The sequence below is a fragment of the Macrosteles quadrilineatus genome, unplaced genomic scaffold (genome assembly GCF_028750875.1).
Source record: "Macrosteles quadrilineatus isolate MER2022 unplaced genomic scaffold, UCM_ALF_1.0 Scaffold_3__2_contigs__length_128488019, whole genome shotgun sequence".
Classification (NCBI taxonomy): Eukaryota; Metazoa; Arthropoda; class Insecta; order Hemiptera; family Cicadellidae; genus Macrosteles; species Macrosteles quadrilineatus.
Window position 1 is genome coordinate 48,187,962 of NW_026542596.1, and position 15,460 is coordinate 48,203,421.

The window sequence follows — 15,460 nt, forward strand, 5'->3', positions numbered from 1 at the left end:
AATGGAATTTAAGAATCAAACAAGAAACTCTATAGAATCTTGCGTTTAGTATAAAATACAAGATTGGATAGTTTTCGGAATGAAGGGAATTGCAATGTAAAAGGTGGAAATGTCTAGAGAATTACGTTCAAGTTTACTCCTTTCACTAAAGTTTGCAAGGAATCTCCACTGTCGCCAAATTACCTTACTTTCCCTGCTTGGACAGATGACATTTTGTGGTTACGCAAACCCACCTTTCTCCTATTGCTATTGTAAAACTCTAATCGTTATCTCATCTTATCTAGTTATCTTAGTGAGTTATCTTCAATGCTTATCTAGTTATCTTCGTGAGCTATCTTCAATACTAGTTATCTTTAATGCTTATCTAGTTATCTCGGGAGGATCGTGGGTTATCTCTTGTACGAGCGTCCTCGTAAGTTATGTTGAGATTATCGATGATTAGATTGGATAAATGTTAAATGTTTTCAGAAAAATATATGCACATTTTTTATCAACCTATATAAAACCACTGTTATCTTGGGTTGGACAATGGCCTTTAAACCTTTAAACCCACGGGATGCTGGCCTGCACACAGTAAATCTTAGTAGGGTATTTGTAAGAAAATGTTTCAGATTCATAACTGGTTTATTGAGCGTATTTCATAATGATTGTCTTATTTAGTGAAGGAAAATAATGTACAGATTTTTTTTTACTATAGGAGCACGAGCAGAGTTAATGTTGCACTTTAGTATAACGAGTGGACCTAAGATAACCTTTTTTTTATCAAATAGGTTGATGGATTAAAAATGTTGATGTTTGTAATCTTTTTACTAATATTTAAACATTTAAAATGCGCAGTAATTTAATGATAAACAACGTAGAATTAGATCTTTGAACCATTTAATCTCATTGTACAGCAAATTTAAAACCTATATTTTACCATTAAATTAATAATAATACTTCACGAATCAATTAATTGTGTCCTAATTCGGAAAAGTGAACATGTTAATGACATTTATTTCCATATAATTTTTGGGTTATTTTAACACTGCACCTTACATTTGGACAGTTAATTAAACAGAAAGTGTTAGAATGTCGTATCGCACCTTTAATATTTTGTTTGTGAAAAATGTGATTCAATTCAGGAAAGGTAACAAATTAGCTTTATGTAGGTATATAATATTAGTAGGATTTATGTGATCTACACGTATGATTTGCCACGAGAAATATTTTATATACTATCGAACAGTTCTTAATACGCTTCATAAACTTTCATCAAATCCTACACAATGCCAGAAGATCCTCCCCCGTTTCCTTAGCAGATTCAGTTGTTTATTACTTGCTTAAAAATTCACATATTTGGAAACACTGAAGTTTTATTTAAACCTTATTAAAAAAAACTCCTATATTTGTGACGAATCCCAGATATAGAAACAGTGCCCTACATTGAGAGTAACGCAATGTCCATCCTATTGTATAATCCTATTTATTGTCCACTTTCGCCACATTTCAATTGGCTGTGTCGGATTTGAAAATTCGCCGCGACGTTACATGGACGCTTTCATTTGCCCACTCTCACTTTCCATAGTGATGAAAACTCACTGTGTAGGTGTAGGCTGAATCACCTGCATGTCTGTTTGAATCTCGAATCACCTAACTGAGCTGTTGAGTTAAAGGAATCGTTGCTACGTGAGTTGTTAGTTGATGCGAACTGTTCGCTCACTTTTGCAATCTGTACAATCACCTGAATATTTGTTTGAATTATGAATCACTTAACTGAGCTGTTGGGTCGCTGGAATGGTTGCTACGTGAGTTGTTAGTTGATCCGTAAACAGTTCGCTCAGTTTTCAAATCTATTCATCTTTAGCAGTGATCAGTTTGTAGAACACTCAGCTCATATCCTCACGACGAACTCGTTTCCATCTTCCAGAAGGTTATTAAGGGGCTAGTCAGTGCTGTGTTCCTTATATTCATAGGAAGAGTTCCTTTTAACCTAGTTCAGGATGACTTGGAAACGTGTACGTTGAAGAATCATCCTTGAAAGCTAGGTTAGGAGCAGATTCAAATAACTCGACTAACGATTTAACCTGATTCTAATAATAATTGTCTGTAGCTTTTCTCCCTAGACAATAAACACCTAAGGGATAGCTTTTCTCTAAAATAATAAACCTCTAAGGGACTTTGTTGTCAATGATACTTGCGTCCTTAGCTATTGACCACCCCAATGTGTATCAGTAAGCTGTTAAATATTCAGTTCATTTGTCACTATTCAGTCGTCAACCAGTTACTAACCATTTGGAGGTTAGTCATGGCTCAGTTGTGGTGAGTCAGTGGCTCAGTGTCGTCGTCGTGTGGCTCATCTGTGTCGTCCTTTTTGCTTCGATGAGATGAAATTTAAGTTCAATTTTGGATTGTCCTGCTGTGGTGTCACTGAAATTGTCGGTGAGTTTAGGTTTGCAGTCTGTATGGTGGAACATGTCTCCTGACACTGGATGTCTACCAGGGATTGGCTCGGGCCATAAACCGTTGGTCAGTCCCCAGATAGAGGGTCAGGAGAGGCAGGTTCCATCATACAGACTGTAGTGAACATTGGATCTTTGAGAGTAGTTAGTTGTAAATAAATAAGTGATTTCCGAGTAAAATTAGCAAATTTATTTCAAGTCCAGACCTAACCTAACAACATCCATTGTGGATACAGTAAGCAATTTGAATAACCTTATGAACACTTGCTATTGAAAATATTGAATACTTGGAATCACCAACTAACTACTACTAATGCAGTTTCTTGAATAAGATTTTTATTTAGGAATCCTTGTACGTATCATGAAGAAACACCATTCATATACTCGTATTAGGATGGTATTTGAATTACCAATGAGATTTGGTATGTAAGATTTGCATTAAATCAGGCTTATAAACAAACCTACTGTGTGTGGTCCTGTACCGTATGTCCATCTATAAAATCTCACAACCAGAAAGTTATAGTATGAATATGGCTGCTAGAAAACCTAGACTTCCTAGTTTGCATCGACGTAGCCATGTTGGCTTTTGGGAGTATTTAAACTCGTGCCTTCCAGGACCGAAAGTCGAGTGCACAAAGTTCACCATGCCAGTTTACGAGGTGAAGCGTGATCGTGATGGCTGTGATGATGGCTATTCAACTTCCGTTGTGATAACATCATCATAACCATCACAAACCAGTCTGACGTTTCCGGTCGTACTTACCTCCAGTCCGTTATAATGTTATAATGTTACAATGTGGACAATGTGGTCAAATCAACATCAACAGTCAACACTTTTAGTGCCTTCAGTGCCACAGCGATTGGTAATCGTGTTTCTAGCATTGCTACATTTCAGCTTTGTTATTGAATGTACATGTAATTAATAATGGTCTTCGTTAGTGGTCTCTGTAAAGCTCTGCTGTTCCGGGTTTCCTTTGAATGTTCATATATTGAAATTTCTTTATTTTGGACGCAGTATCATATCGTCGTAAGTGATGGAGAACTTTCAGTAGTTGAAGCAGTCCTATCTCTCTTCAGCCTCAATTCTCTTACCGTAGAACCCACAGTACAGTATAGTGATTCTTCTGGAAGTTGCCATATCCCAATTTTGTTTTGGGTTTTGCCCGGCTTGTCGTTTCCTGTCCTGCCCCCTTTTATATACTACACCATTAACCCGCACATTTTAAAATAAACTATCGTGAATATTTCAGTGGGAGCTTCCTTTTAGAGGTTGTGGAAAGCTGTCAGATCTACGCTTTAGATCACTTTATCGTCCTTGTGTTAACGATTATCAAAGGTACCGATGGCAAGGCTATACACTTCATCGTAAAGATGCATAGAATGTTAAGTGCAGGGTTGCTCTAGGAATGCTATCTTAACCTTATCTTAACTACGGAAGTTAGGTAAAATGTTGGCGAGTTAGTTAGAAACTTTTAGTCATCACCAATTAACACCAAATTACTCACCCTAGTTACAACTCGAGGAGTTCTAGCACGTGCCGTTGTTGACCGCCAAATTTGACGTCCTCCCGCCAATTAATACGCACAACCTCGCTACTGTTTTAGTACTGTTGTATTAAAAATATTAGCAAGATACCATCCTTAGCGAGCTATCACTAATTGTTCGTTGAATTGCAAATTACTTTCTTTTAGCTTGTTTGTTACTTGGTAACCGTTCAAAAACATTATCTTATGAGCCTCTTTAGGCTACTGAGAAAGGCAGTATCACGGGAATAAAAGTGTTTGTTCTCTTTGAGAAAAAGGTTACGTATTATAACTTCACCAGATACATTTTTGGGTCCAGTCAAAACTTGCATTAGCAACTCTTCTTCACAAATAAACTAATCTAATGGGGACTATTTTTAAAAGCTCTCGTGGTTCTAATTTTGAGGATTCCTTTTTAAATCAATCCGCAGTACACAAAACTGATGAAACAAAATAAAAGCTCACAAATTGTATTGTACTCTTCCGATTCTTACTTTATTCAACTTTTATAACTCTATCGCGTAAAAATCACAAGACAGACACTAACAAATCCACTGACCGGGGTTGGAAATGCTGAACAGTGAACGAGAGTTTGCTCATACAAATGTAAAGCAATAACGCAACTCGTGTGACGTCAACAGCTTGGCTCTGAGCCATGAGTGGCTGGCCTTCGAAGTCCCCCTGTGTCAACAGTGTGAAATTAATTCTGCTATATCAGATCAGTGTGTAACTTTTACACCATTCATTACTTGTTTGGCAAAGTGAAAATTTGCGAGTTGATTTAGGTGCGAACGTCACTTGTAACAGTCTAGTCCCACATGCACTGTGAAAATACGCAAGTTGTATCTTTACGATACCGGTAACCAATAACCAATATTTTACAGTACTGTATTATAATACTTTTGTTTTTCGTAAAAATATTCTGATGCTAGAATTCTCTCGCGTAAATATTTTTCTACATTGATCGAGTAAACGACTTACTTGAGCTGGTTAAATATGAAAATTTTCTTAGTTACTAATAAATCATATTATTGCTGTTTCAACCAATGCGCTAGAAATACGACTGGAGGTAGTCACTGGTACGGCAACTCTGCAAGAAAATCGAGACGCTGTGAAATTTTGCTATGTTGGTTGGTGCTAGGGGAATCAACTATCTCATTGCTCATGGCTTAATTACAATCCCACCATCCCCTATTCCCCTAGCTTTAATGTACTAAGCACGATGTACTCCCTTAGTACAAATGGCCAACGTCTCGCAATTCAATCATTCAGTGCTACCTTTATTTGTATCTCTAGCTCTGTGGTTTCAACCAGTTTAACAGATTCCAAATACCTACTAATGTTAGTTTTCCTCTCAGTACTGGAGCGTAAAAGTGCAGTGCACTACCGTATGTTGAGGCGGTTATGTCAACTGGTCCCATCATGACGATTACATAATTTATAATTAATTGGTATGTAGCTACATAATAAACATAGATAGTGTTAAATTTTAGCAGGTTTTACAATGGAAATGTATATTTAGCCACTGATAGGAAAGTGCGAATATTGTAAATTACTGATTCACGTAGACTTTTTGACCAAGACAAACTGATAGGACAACTTATTGTTAACTTTAGCATCCTTTTGTCACATAAACTCACAGTAACAAAAACTAAGGGAGAAGATTGAATTTTATGCTGTAGAAAACTCAGTTAGTGGCTTAAACAACCGCGTTCTTTTAGAATAAAAAATGGTTATAACTTATCTGGTCCATATAGATGAGATGTATACTTCACTATCCAAAAATCAATGCCTCTATCTATCCTGTGGTGTAATTCACGTCTCCGACGTCAACCACATTGTTTCCCTCGATAGGTGGGTTTACCATCCTGATCCCACGACAGCTATTACTCACCACCAGATTATCAACACTTCAGAGGAAGCCAAGCGTTTATCAGTCTCGCAGTTTATTTTCGTTTGATCCGGCTTCCGACGTCCTGTGGCGGTTTGTTGAAAGGGAAGGTGATGACGAAATGTAGCGGACGAGGCTATTGGTGGAAGGCCGACCTTTCACCGGGCACTGCTTCCTGGCCGCGTCCTTCTGTCGCTAGGTACCGCCACCGTGCGGCCGCTCTGGCTCAGGTGATCATAGCGTCGAATCCCATAATACCGAATATCGTTTTAGTACTATCATAGATTGAACATACTACCTATTAGGGAGTATGTTTAATCTATGGTACTGTCATGGACAAATGACACAAGTAGACTTCTCATCTCATTGTAATGTTGTAGCTCGTTTTTCATATCTAGTTCATGTGACACTGATCGCTAGTGTCGACAAAATTTTGTTTCTATAGGGTTAATTCACAGCCACCTCTAATACAAGGCCGCGGCGAGTGAAAAGCGGCAACGTCGCATCAGTGTCTTGGCGTTCGGTTGTTTTACCATTACAGTGAATGGAGGAGTCGCGTACTCTACGTACATAATCGCGTTTCTACTACCTTTAATCATTAGTAATGACGTTAAACTTCTTACTACAGAATGCCAGATAGATGTGATGTGCCTGGATGCAAGAATAATTACGATAGCTCAATTAAAAATGAATAATACATACAGTGTTCTAAGATTCTACTTGATCCACCGCGTAAGCAACAATTGCTTCCTGATATTCTTCGATCAAATTAGACATCTTAAAAATATTCTCGTTTTTGTGTGAAACATTTTTCACGAATATGAGCTTAGATTAAATTTGTAAAAAAATGTAAGAATAAGACAATGATTCGTGTAAATATAGACGCGAGAAGCAAGTTTTAGGTAGTAATACCGTACTTTTTCCTTATTTATTTGTCTACCTTATTGATAAATGCTGTTGTTAAATGATTAAAATAACTTAAATAAATGCCACTTCAAAGAAATAAGCCGGTGTTTCTGTTAAGTAGGCCTACTAGTAAAAAAATATGTAACCTACTGCACCATCTAACAATAAAAGCATCATAGTTTCCGAATCCAGTCTGAATGTTGATGTGAAAAAAATTCTATTAATATTGTGGAAAGCCATGGAGGCCTAGCTTCTGAAATCGTTTACAAAATGGCAAACGTTTTTCTTAGTAATTATTCAAAGAAAATAAAGTATTTAGTCAGTATGCCTTCAAAATGAAAACTTCAAATTTTGTTGTCGCTAACTTATGGTTTCCTCAGGTGGACTAAAACATAATATTCCTATTAAAAATTTTAAATTAATTTTATTTGAACGAATTGTTAGATGTTAGTCTCTACAAATCCCAAAGTCTCTACAAATATTGAAGTGGCAATAAATTAGTCCTACTGTATAACCATTCTTGGTATTCAAATTCAAATATATTTATTTAGGATGTTACAAGCATGGCCTCGCCAAGTTTACAAAACTTGTCGGCGAGGACCAATAAATTCAAAAAAATGACAAACAAATTTTACAGATTTTTCTTTTTTCCTTTTGTTTTGTTTTCTAAGTACAATGAATTAATTATGAAAACTAGTTCTAAGGAGGTTCGTGGCAGGCACTTATTAATAGCAGTGTTTTGGCAGCTAAACTTAATTCTAAAAGCATTAAAAAGAAGTGTAACGAATGTATAGTAGCTTTATTTTGTAAAATTTAAGCACAGTCTGTCTATTAGTTTTTACTATGTTGAATAACACACATATATACAGACACCATGAGATTGTTATATAATAGTGTAGATTATCAAATTAACAAAGGAAATATTTAAAGTTCATCTATTTCCACATTCATCTTACTTACAATACGATAAATGCAACCAAAAACATTATGTTTGTATATTTTTAGTTTTAGACATATTGCGGTATGTTGCAATTTTTCACTAAATAAACAACCTAGATTACAATTTTGTCTATTTTACCATACCTTAAAATCTACTAAAATATGTTATTACGTATTTGAATACTTTCATTCATTGATACAGAGCAGCAATACTCTCATTGATGTTCATAGCCTAGCGCGTGTGAAGACGGACGCAGAGGGGGTGTGATTGCGGCGTTGCCAGTTCGAACGTCGCGGCCATGTATTAGAGGTGGCTGTGGTTAATTCCATGATTTGTGCTTTACTCGGTTATATAACTAAGGGAAGAGTTGTTGTTTATAATTAGATAGTTTTATTTGGTTATCAGAGGTTTTACTGAAATAACAGGAAACAAATTGTAAACAAAACGCGACCTCTACAGTGCATCGGACTGCTAAACAAATTTTAGCAGCTGTAGGAAACAAAATTAAAAGGTGTGTTGCTAGCCTATTGAGCGTCACGGACTTCGGGGTGGGAGGGACTGTTTCAATTCCCGGCACATCCAAAAACAATTATTTTTTACACGGCTGAAGAGGATCTGGTCCTATTCGGGGGGGTTTCGGCTCTCTGTACTGAAATATCACGTCATTTTTATACCTTATGTATATGCTCCTATAATCTTGTCTTACTTATACAGTGTGTAAATTAAGTATTGAAACAAATCTGTATTTTTTAAACCGGAATAGATAGAAATATTCTGTTTGAGGCGTTGATTGTTAACAAAGGTTCCGCAATTTTTCACATCAAAAATATTTTTTTACCCCCCTAACAGGGTAGGGGGTAGAGGGTGACTCATTTTTTCAAATAGCAACCCCTATTGAGTGACCTCTCATTTTGAAGGGTTTGTCAAAAGAAACACAATGACGCAAATCCGAGGTGAATATCTCACCCCTAGCCAAAATGGCACGCATTCAAAAGTTTGATTTACTGTATGTGAAAAAGCACCAATTTCACAAATATAATAGAACGAAATGTATTTTTACAACCGAAATAGATAGAAATATTCTGTTAGTGGAATTTATTGTTAACATAGGTTCCGCAATTTTTTACATCAACAATATTTTTTTCAACTACATTAACAGGGTAGGGGGTGGGGGTGACTTTTTTCAATAACAACCCCTATTGAGTGACCCCTCATTTTGAAGGGTTTGTTAAAAGAAAAACAATGACGCAAACCCGAGGTTGATATTTCACCCCTAGCCGAAATGGCGGGTATTACAAAATTTAATTTTTGTAAAAAAGCACCCATTTTGGAATATCCGCCACTTTGGCTAGGGGTGAGATATTCACCTCGGATTTGCGTCATTGTGTTTCTTTTGACAAACCCTTCAAAATGAGGGGTCACTTAATAGGGTATGCTATTTGAAAAAAATAAGTCACCCCCTACCCCCTGACCTGTTAGGGGGGTAAACAAATATTTTTTATGGAAAAATTGCGGAACCTTTGTTAACAATTATTGCCACAATCAGAATATTTCTATCTATTTCGGTTTTAAAAATACAGATTTGTTTCAATATTTAATTTACACACTGTATTATAAATGTGAAAGTTTGTGTGTTCGTTTGTTTGTTTGTTTGTTTGTTTGAAGTTCAATCACGCATTAACTATTGGACGGATTGGGCTGAAATTTGGCATGATGATAGCTTACATTCCCGATTATAGGCATATTCTTACCTCAAAAAACATTTCGGGCTCCGCCCCAGTGGCTCTGTAGTTCCCCATGTTAACCTTATGAGTATTCATATTTAAAGGGAATAAAATAATTTAGTCAGCTGTTTCAAATAAAAATGTTTGTTCTATGATATGCAAAAGCATTAAAAAGTTATAGGATTTAACAACAGAGTGCAGCACTTTTTTTGCATTTATGAAAACAGCTAATATAATTTGAACTAAGCAGAAAAAAATGTGATACGGAATGAGAACTGTCAAAGAAGGATTGATTACAGTTATGTTTATGTTTTTAATTTTGTGAATAATTTGTGATATTTTGCGAATTTTTGATATTTTTTTAGTGGTAGAACATTATGGCTATGGTAGATGTGTAATACTATAGTATACCGGTACCTTAAATTTAAAGAAGTAAATGTTATTAAACTGTGTCCTTGCTGTGTGTGCCTCGGGGCCTTTCAATCCCGTACGAAGGACGGGTACTCTGCTAGTAATACAATAGTTATGTGTAACTAGTGTGCGAAGTGACACTTTGCACTCGTGTTACACATTATATTTTTCCTAAAAGAATGCCGTTTGTGTTGTTTGGTTGGAATACTGCTGTGCGGCAAAAGTAAGTAAATGCGGCAATTAGCAACTTTCTGTACTAAAATCTGAGCAAGGAAGCCCACTTTGTCAGGTTACTGTAGGCAAACGAACTTGTATCAACCCAACGATTTTCAACTTACAAATCAATTGACACCCGATACCAGCATTCAACAGGAGCGTTATTTGCTGGCTATGTTACGTTACCATTTTACCAGCCTCATTACCATTACCATTACCATCACTCCACCCATTCTAATGGTAATGGGTGTCTGGCATCGTTGCACTATAATGGCACCCTGGATTCCTTAACGGCACCGGCATGCAAATGCAGGTATTAATTTCACCAAATTGCATGCAATTACGTCATACGAGTGGGTATCTTCGTGGAGTGGCGAGATTGATTTGGTAATGGTAATGGCTGGTAGTGCAAATATTGTTAGGGTCTAATAATACACATTTGTACAGGTAGCAAACTATCAGGTTGCGAAAATTCTGCGTCTTGTTAGGTGGTTTTCAATAGTTATTGACTTAACGCTTAGCTTAATCAAGGATGGAGTTTGGTAATTGAATAGGCCTATCTAATGATCTGTTTGTTTGGTGTTTAGATATTCTGTTACAATAATTAGTATGTTTCCGGAAATTTATTAAATTTCATGAGCTAGGCCAAACCATCAGTATGATTAGGCCGTGATATGAAAACCACCATTGGACTTTATAATCTTACAAAAATGAGTAAAAAATATTATATATCGATGTGTAATTAGGATGTGAAGCTAAGTGGTTGGAACTTTGAACATTGGTGCAGGAGGGACTGGTTCAATGCCCGGCATATTCACTAAAATTTGAGGATTTGAACAGCTTCCCCTAACATGTTCGTGTTTCATCGATCGTAATGCCAGCGGCGTAGACACCGAAAACAAAAGCAACCCCTAAAACGGAACTACAAAACCAGAGATTATCAAGCTATGTTGAGCGATAAAGTGTTTATTAACATGAGCTGTGTTATAATTATTGTCTGCATCAACGTAGCCTATAAAGTATTAAATCCAATAGGCTAAAATGTTAAACAAATTGACATACTTCAATTAGTCTCTTACATTTTCCATTCGGTGATTGTTCAACAGACTAGCTTAACTAGCTTCTCGAAAAACCTTGTGATGCTTATGGTCCTTTTGGCCTCAATGCAGGGTCACATTGGAGACGTTTACATTCATATAGTATAACGATTTCCTCATGGAAGTAAGAGGAATGAGATTGAGGTGGCTGTGGTGGTTGGGGACGGTTCCGTAGATCCCAAGGTTGTATACCACCTAGTGATAGTGTAGTGTCTGCGCTGTCGCCTAGGCTCAGACCTGTACAGCCAGTTCTTAGCAGTTCGCTCTAATTTATCCTTTGTAAACAGGAAATAAACATGTTCTGTTGATCACAAACTAAACTGTTTAAAACTATCAAGTATTTTAGGAGCTTGGCCATGGCCGGGTTATAGTTTAGGACCAATTACTGTGAATCTTTTATCAACAATTTTGCAGGCTTTTTCGTTCTTTTTATATATATAAAAAAAAAAACTAGTCAGATTCCTAACAACTTAGTTCACAATCCTAGTAACACTTTTTGTGTCCAATGACTATAGTTTAACCTATATTTTAATTGTTGAGAAACTAAATTAGTTTTCTTAATGTCATTGGTGACAAAATACTTCTAAAGTATAACCAAAGATTGTAATCTTTGGTATAACCAATAAGCTGAAGTAGAGATAACGTGTTGTCAATTAATTACTTTTTAAAGCCTACTGCATTTTTTTTAAATTTACTATTCTAATGCCAATATTTTAGAGATATTTTACACATTAAAAACTTAACTGCTTCCATAAAATAAATATCTACAAATAATCAAAATAGTCGCCAAGAACCCTCTAGTGTTCTGGTAGGTTTCTTTTTCTTTGCTGCTTCCTTACTGTCCTCGGCCTTCCCAACCTTCCAAACTTTTAAAGAAATTATGTAATATAGAGATCCTCATCCAATATTTTTTTAAGTAGTAGTTTACAGGAACTTCAAAAGCTTAATAATGCATTCAACTATTGTCGGGACCACGTAAGTTTGCAGTTGTTGGCAGCCAATCACAAGACAAGGCTAGTGCGACGTTGCCACATCGTCCGTTGACAAAACTAAAATATACTAAGCAATATATTAAAATCAGCTGGTATTAACAGATTTGGCAAACACCGCACGGTTCTCATTGGTTCATTCAAAACCATATGGTAAATAGGCTCCTCCCTCAACTGCAAACTTACGGTCCCGACAATAGTCTAACTTATTATTTCAGATTCCCTCAAACTGTCTATATCAAAACATCAGCTGTAGTTAAATAAAACCATCCATCTGTTATTGTTGTCGAAAAGCAAAACTCAATGAAAATATGGGGTTGGAAAGAGCTCTTTTTGACCAATCTTTTAATTGCTTTTCCAATGTTTCAGAGGGAAGAGTGGAAGTTTCCCGGGAAAACAAGTACCTGAGCACGCTAGCCCCCGGGAAAGTGTTTGGAGAATTGGCCATCCTCTACAACTGCAAGCGAACAGCCACAATCAAAGGTAGGTAGTTTGAACTACCCTCACTGCAAATTTATTAAAAGCTACCAAACCAATATATTGGTACTTGAGAGGACTTTTTATCCATGGACTTTAAATTTGTTGTTTACAGCTGTCTAATCCTATTTGTAATATGAGTGAAGTCTCTAATAGTGGACATCTTTTTCAGAATATGAATTGAGGGATTTCTTTATGCATAATATGTAGGATAGTACCTACTGAAGTTTTCTTACAATAAGTCCTAGGCCAGTGTTATGGCAAAGAATCTACTACTTAAAATGGCTTCATCATGAATCCAGACTTTTTAAAGTTTTTACATGGGTCATATGAGTTGTTATGTTGGTTGTGAAATAACAATAAATAATATCATTGTATTAATAGTCAAAGATAATATGTAAACAAAATTCATCAAAGTATTTGCTTGGACAAAAAAAGCTTAACAAGGCAACTACATTATTTCAAGGAGTATGTTATATTTTGTCAGGTCATAAAGAAATTGAACGTTCCAATGAAAACCATTGAGCGAAGAATATTCTTTGAATATTAAAATTTATATTCAAATTATTTTACTCAAAAAAGTCTTAGACCACATATAGGCTACTACATTAAAACCCTAATACTAAAAAAATTTTGAAATTGTAACGGGCCCCTACAGTTTTCCTTTATAAATTGTTCAAAATATTTCAGACATCAAAATATAGAACAAATACACCTGACGTAACAAATTGCCTTAAAAAAAACCCTGGCATAGACACAAGACATTGTCAAAAAGAATAGATACATGTATTTGATCGTACTTTGTTCTGATTTAATGGCCCCCCTCCCTCTGTCTCTATTTGCCATAAAAAATATAGAGCTACCCTTCCCTGTATAACTTGTAGAAGAACTGGTAGAAGAAGTATATTAAAACATATTCTGAAGAATCACAGCAGTCCCACAGACTGTCAAATAAAATCATCTTTATATGATTTAGAACTGTTACGATAAATTCATCGAACTTTATATGATTCCAGCCGCATCGGACTGCAAGCTATGGGCAATAGAGCGACAATGCTTCCAAACCATCATGATGAGGACAGGACTCATACGGCAGGCAGAGTACACGGACTTCCTGAAGAGGTGAGAGATAATTCAATACATTTGAAATACTAAAATTTAGGACCACATACAGTGAAACCTTTTGGGACAGCAACACCCCCTAGATGTCAGTATTAAATATTTTAATCTGAATACGAATGTAATTAGTGTAAGATGAAGTGAGGTGATCTGAACAGCTTTATCATTGTCTAAATACAAGAACTTTATTAAGAGTCCATTGATAAACTGTTAAGAATTTTCTGAGGATCAAACTAGTATGATACTTCTGATTGTTGGGAAGTTCTATAGCTTCATGCGGAGTATGATCTACAACGAGTATTTCCATACATGGGGTTTTTAGATCATGCACTCTGGGTTAAAATGGGATGAGGGATAAAACAGGATTTGTGGCTCTGATGCCTGATTTGCTTTTTTATACAGCTTTCCTGATGAAAAACTACCTAAGCTAATACATTTTTTCTTACTTCTAAATTTTGTTTAACTGGTTCAGTACCAGCCGTCACACTCCTCTCGCTCTGTATGTTGTGTCTCCAGACACCACCCGGTGTCTTTACTACCCAGTAAAGGAGTTAAAATCGTTGTACATGAAGCTGTGTTTCAGTAACACTGCAAACATTTTTTCCTCTTTGAAAGAAGTAAGATATGCTTTGCAAACAAATAAGAGGCCATGGCTGCAGATGATGGGAGTGGATGTATGATCCATTGTTGTAGAGATTGGAACAAGATAAGACAAACTAACATTTGCTGTCAGCTGTGGGAATTCTTCAACTATTAGCATTTTAAAATCCATAAAATGCATTTTACACACATTTTTTTAAAACACAAAGCATAATTTCTCGTATAAAATATTGTTCATTTATTGGTCTAGTTTTATCTGTTTTTTTGGGGGTTTTTTTCAGTGTTCCAATTTTCAAGAATCTACCAGAAGAAACGTTAATCAAGATTTCAGATGTCTTGGAAGAGGTAAATATATACTTTTCTTGAATTAGATTGTAAATTAGTACTTTAATCTCCTTAGTACGAATTTCCGTTATCCAGATTTGAACTTCATTCATACATTATTCATGTTCATATATGATGTTAACCTCATGTGCCTTATGCACTTCTCTTTAAACTATAAATGGTTACTAAAGAAAAAAAAATTATGGTGTCCTATCCAAAAATGAATAATACATATTGTCTGACTACTTAGAGAAATGAATCTACAATCCACCTACAACTCAACTAATTAATGTAGTAGAACTCGAATTCCTTGATACTTTATTCTGAATTTTTCATAATCCCATTGAAACCCTGGTAAATCACAATGTTAAATATTTAACCTTGATAAGTCTACTTTCGACTTTTTATGATCTGTAATACTTAACCACTATTAATCAGTTTCTTATTCACATGACTCAATAACTCAAACTTTACCTTTATAAGTCAAATTTTCACAATATGCCTCAATGATTCAAAGTTACTATACTGTGAAAGTTAGCTGTATTTGATTAAATGTGTATTCATCATAGATTGTTTATTTTGATTCTACAGGTACCAGTAAGCTTGAGCTCGAGTTATTAGGTATAGTGTGTAAAGTCGAGTTATGAAGGTTGTGACGTAACATAGTAGCCAGAATTCGTCTCCTTAGTACTGTATCACGAATGTTACACCTTAATTACTTGATCTTCACTTACTTAAAAAAACTCAATAACTCAAACTTTTACTTTTACCCTGAATTTATACCCTCACAGCAAATGAAAGC

General features: G+C 35.7%; 1 protein-coding gene across 6 annotated transcripts in view; it reads left to right on the top strand.

Annotated features, from left to right (window-relative positions):
* The window catches only part of LOC128989670 (cGMP-dependent protein kinase, isozyme 2 forms cD4/T1/T3A/T3B), a 224,681-nt gene that overhangs the window by 190,551 nt on the left and 18,670 nt on the right, over positions 1-15,460 (top strand). For all 6 annotated transcript variants that reach the window (XM_054411640.1, XM_054411641.1, XM_054411643.1 and 3 more), the window contains 3 exons: positions 12,508-12,621; positions 13,632-13,737; positions 14,616-14,679. In XM_054411640.1, coding sequence (XP_054267615.1) covers positions 12,508-12,621; positions 13,632-13,737; positions 14,616-14,679 — 284 coding nt within the window. The remainder of the gene's footprint in view (positions 1-12,507; positions 12,622-13,631; positions 13,738-14,615; positions 14,680-15,460) is intronic.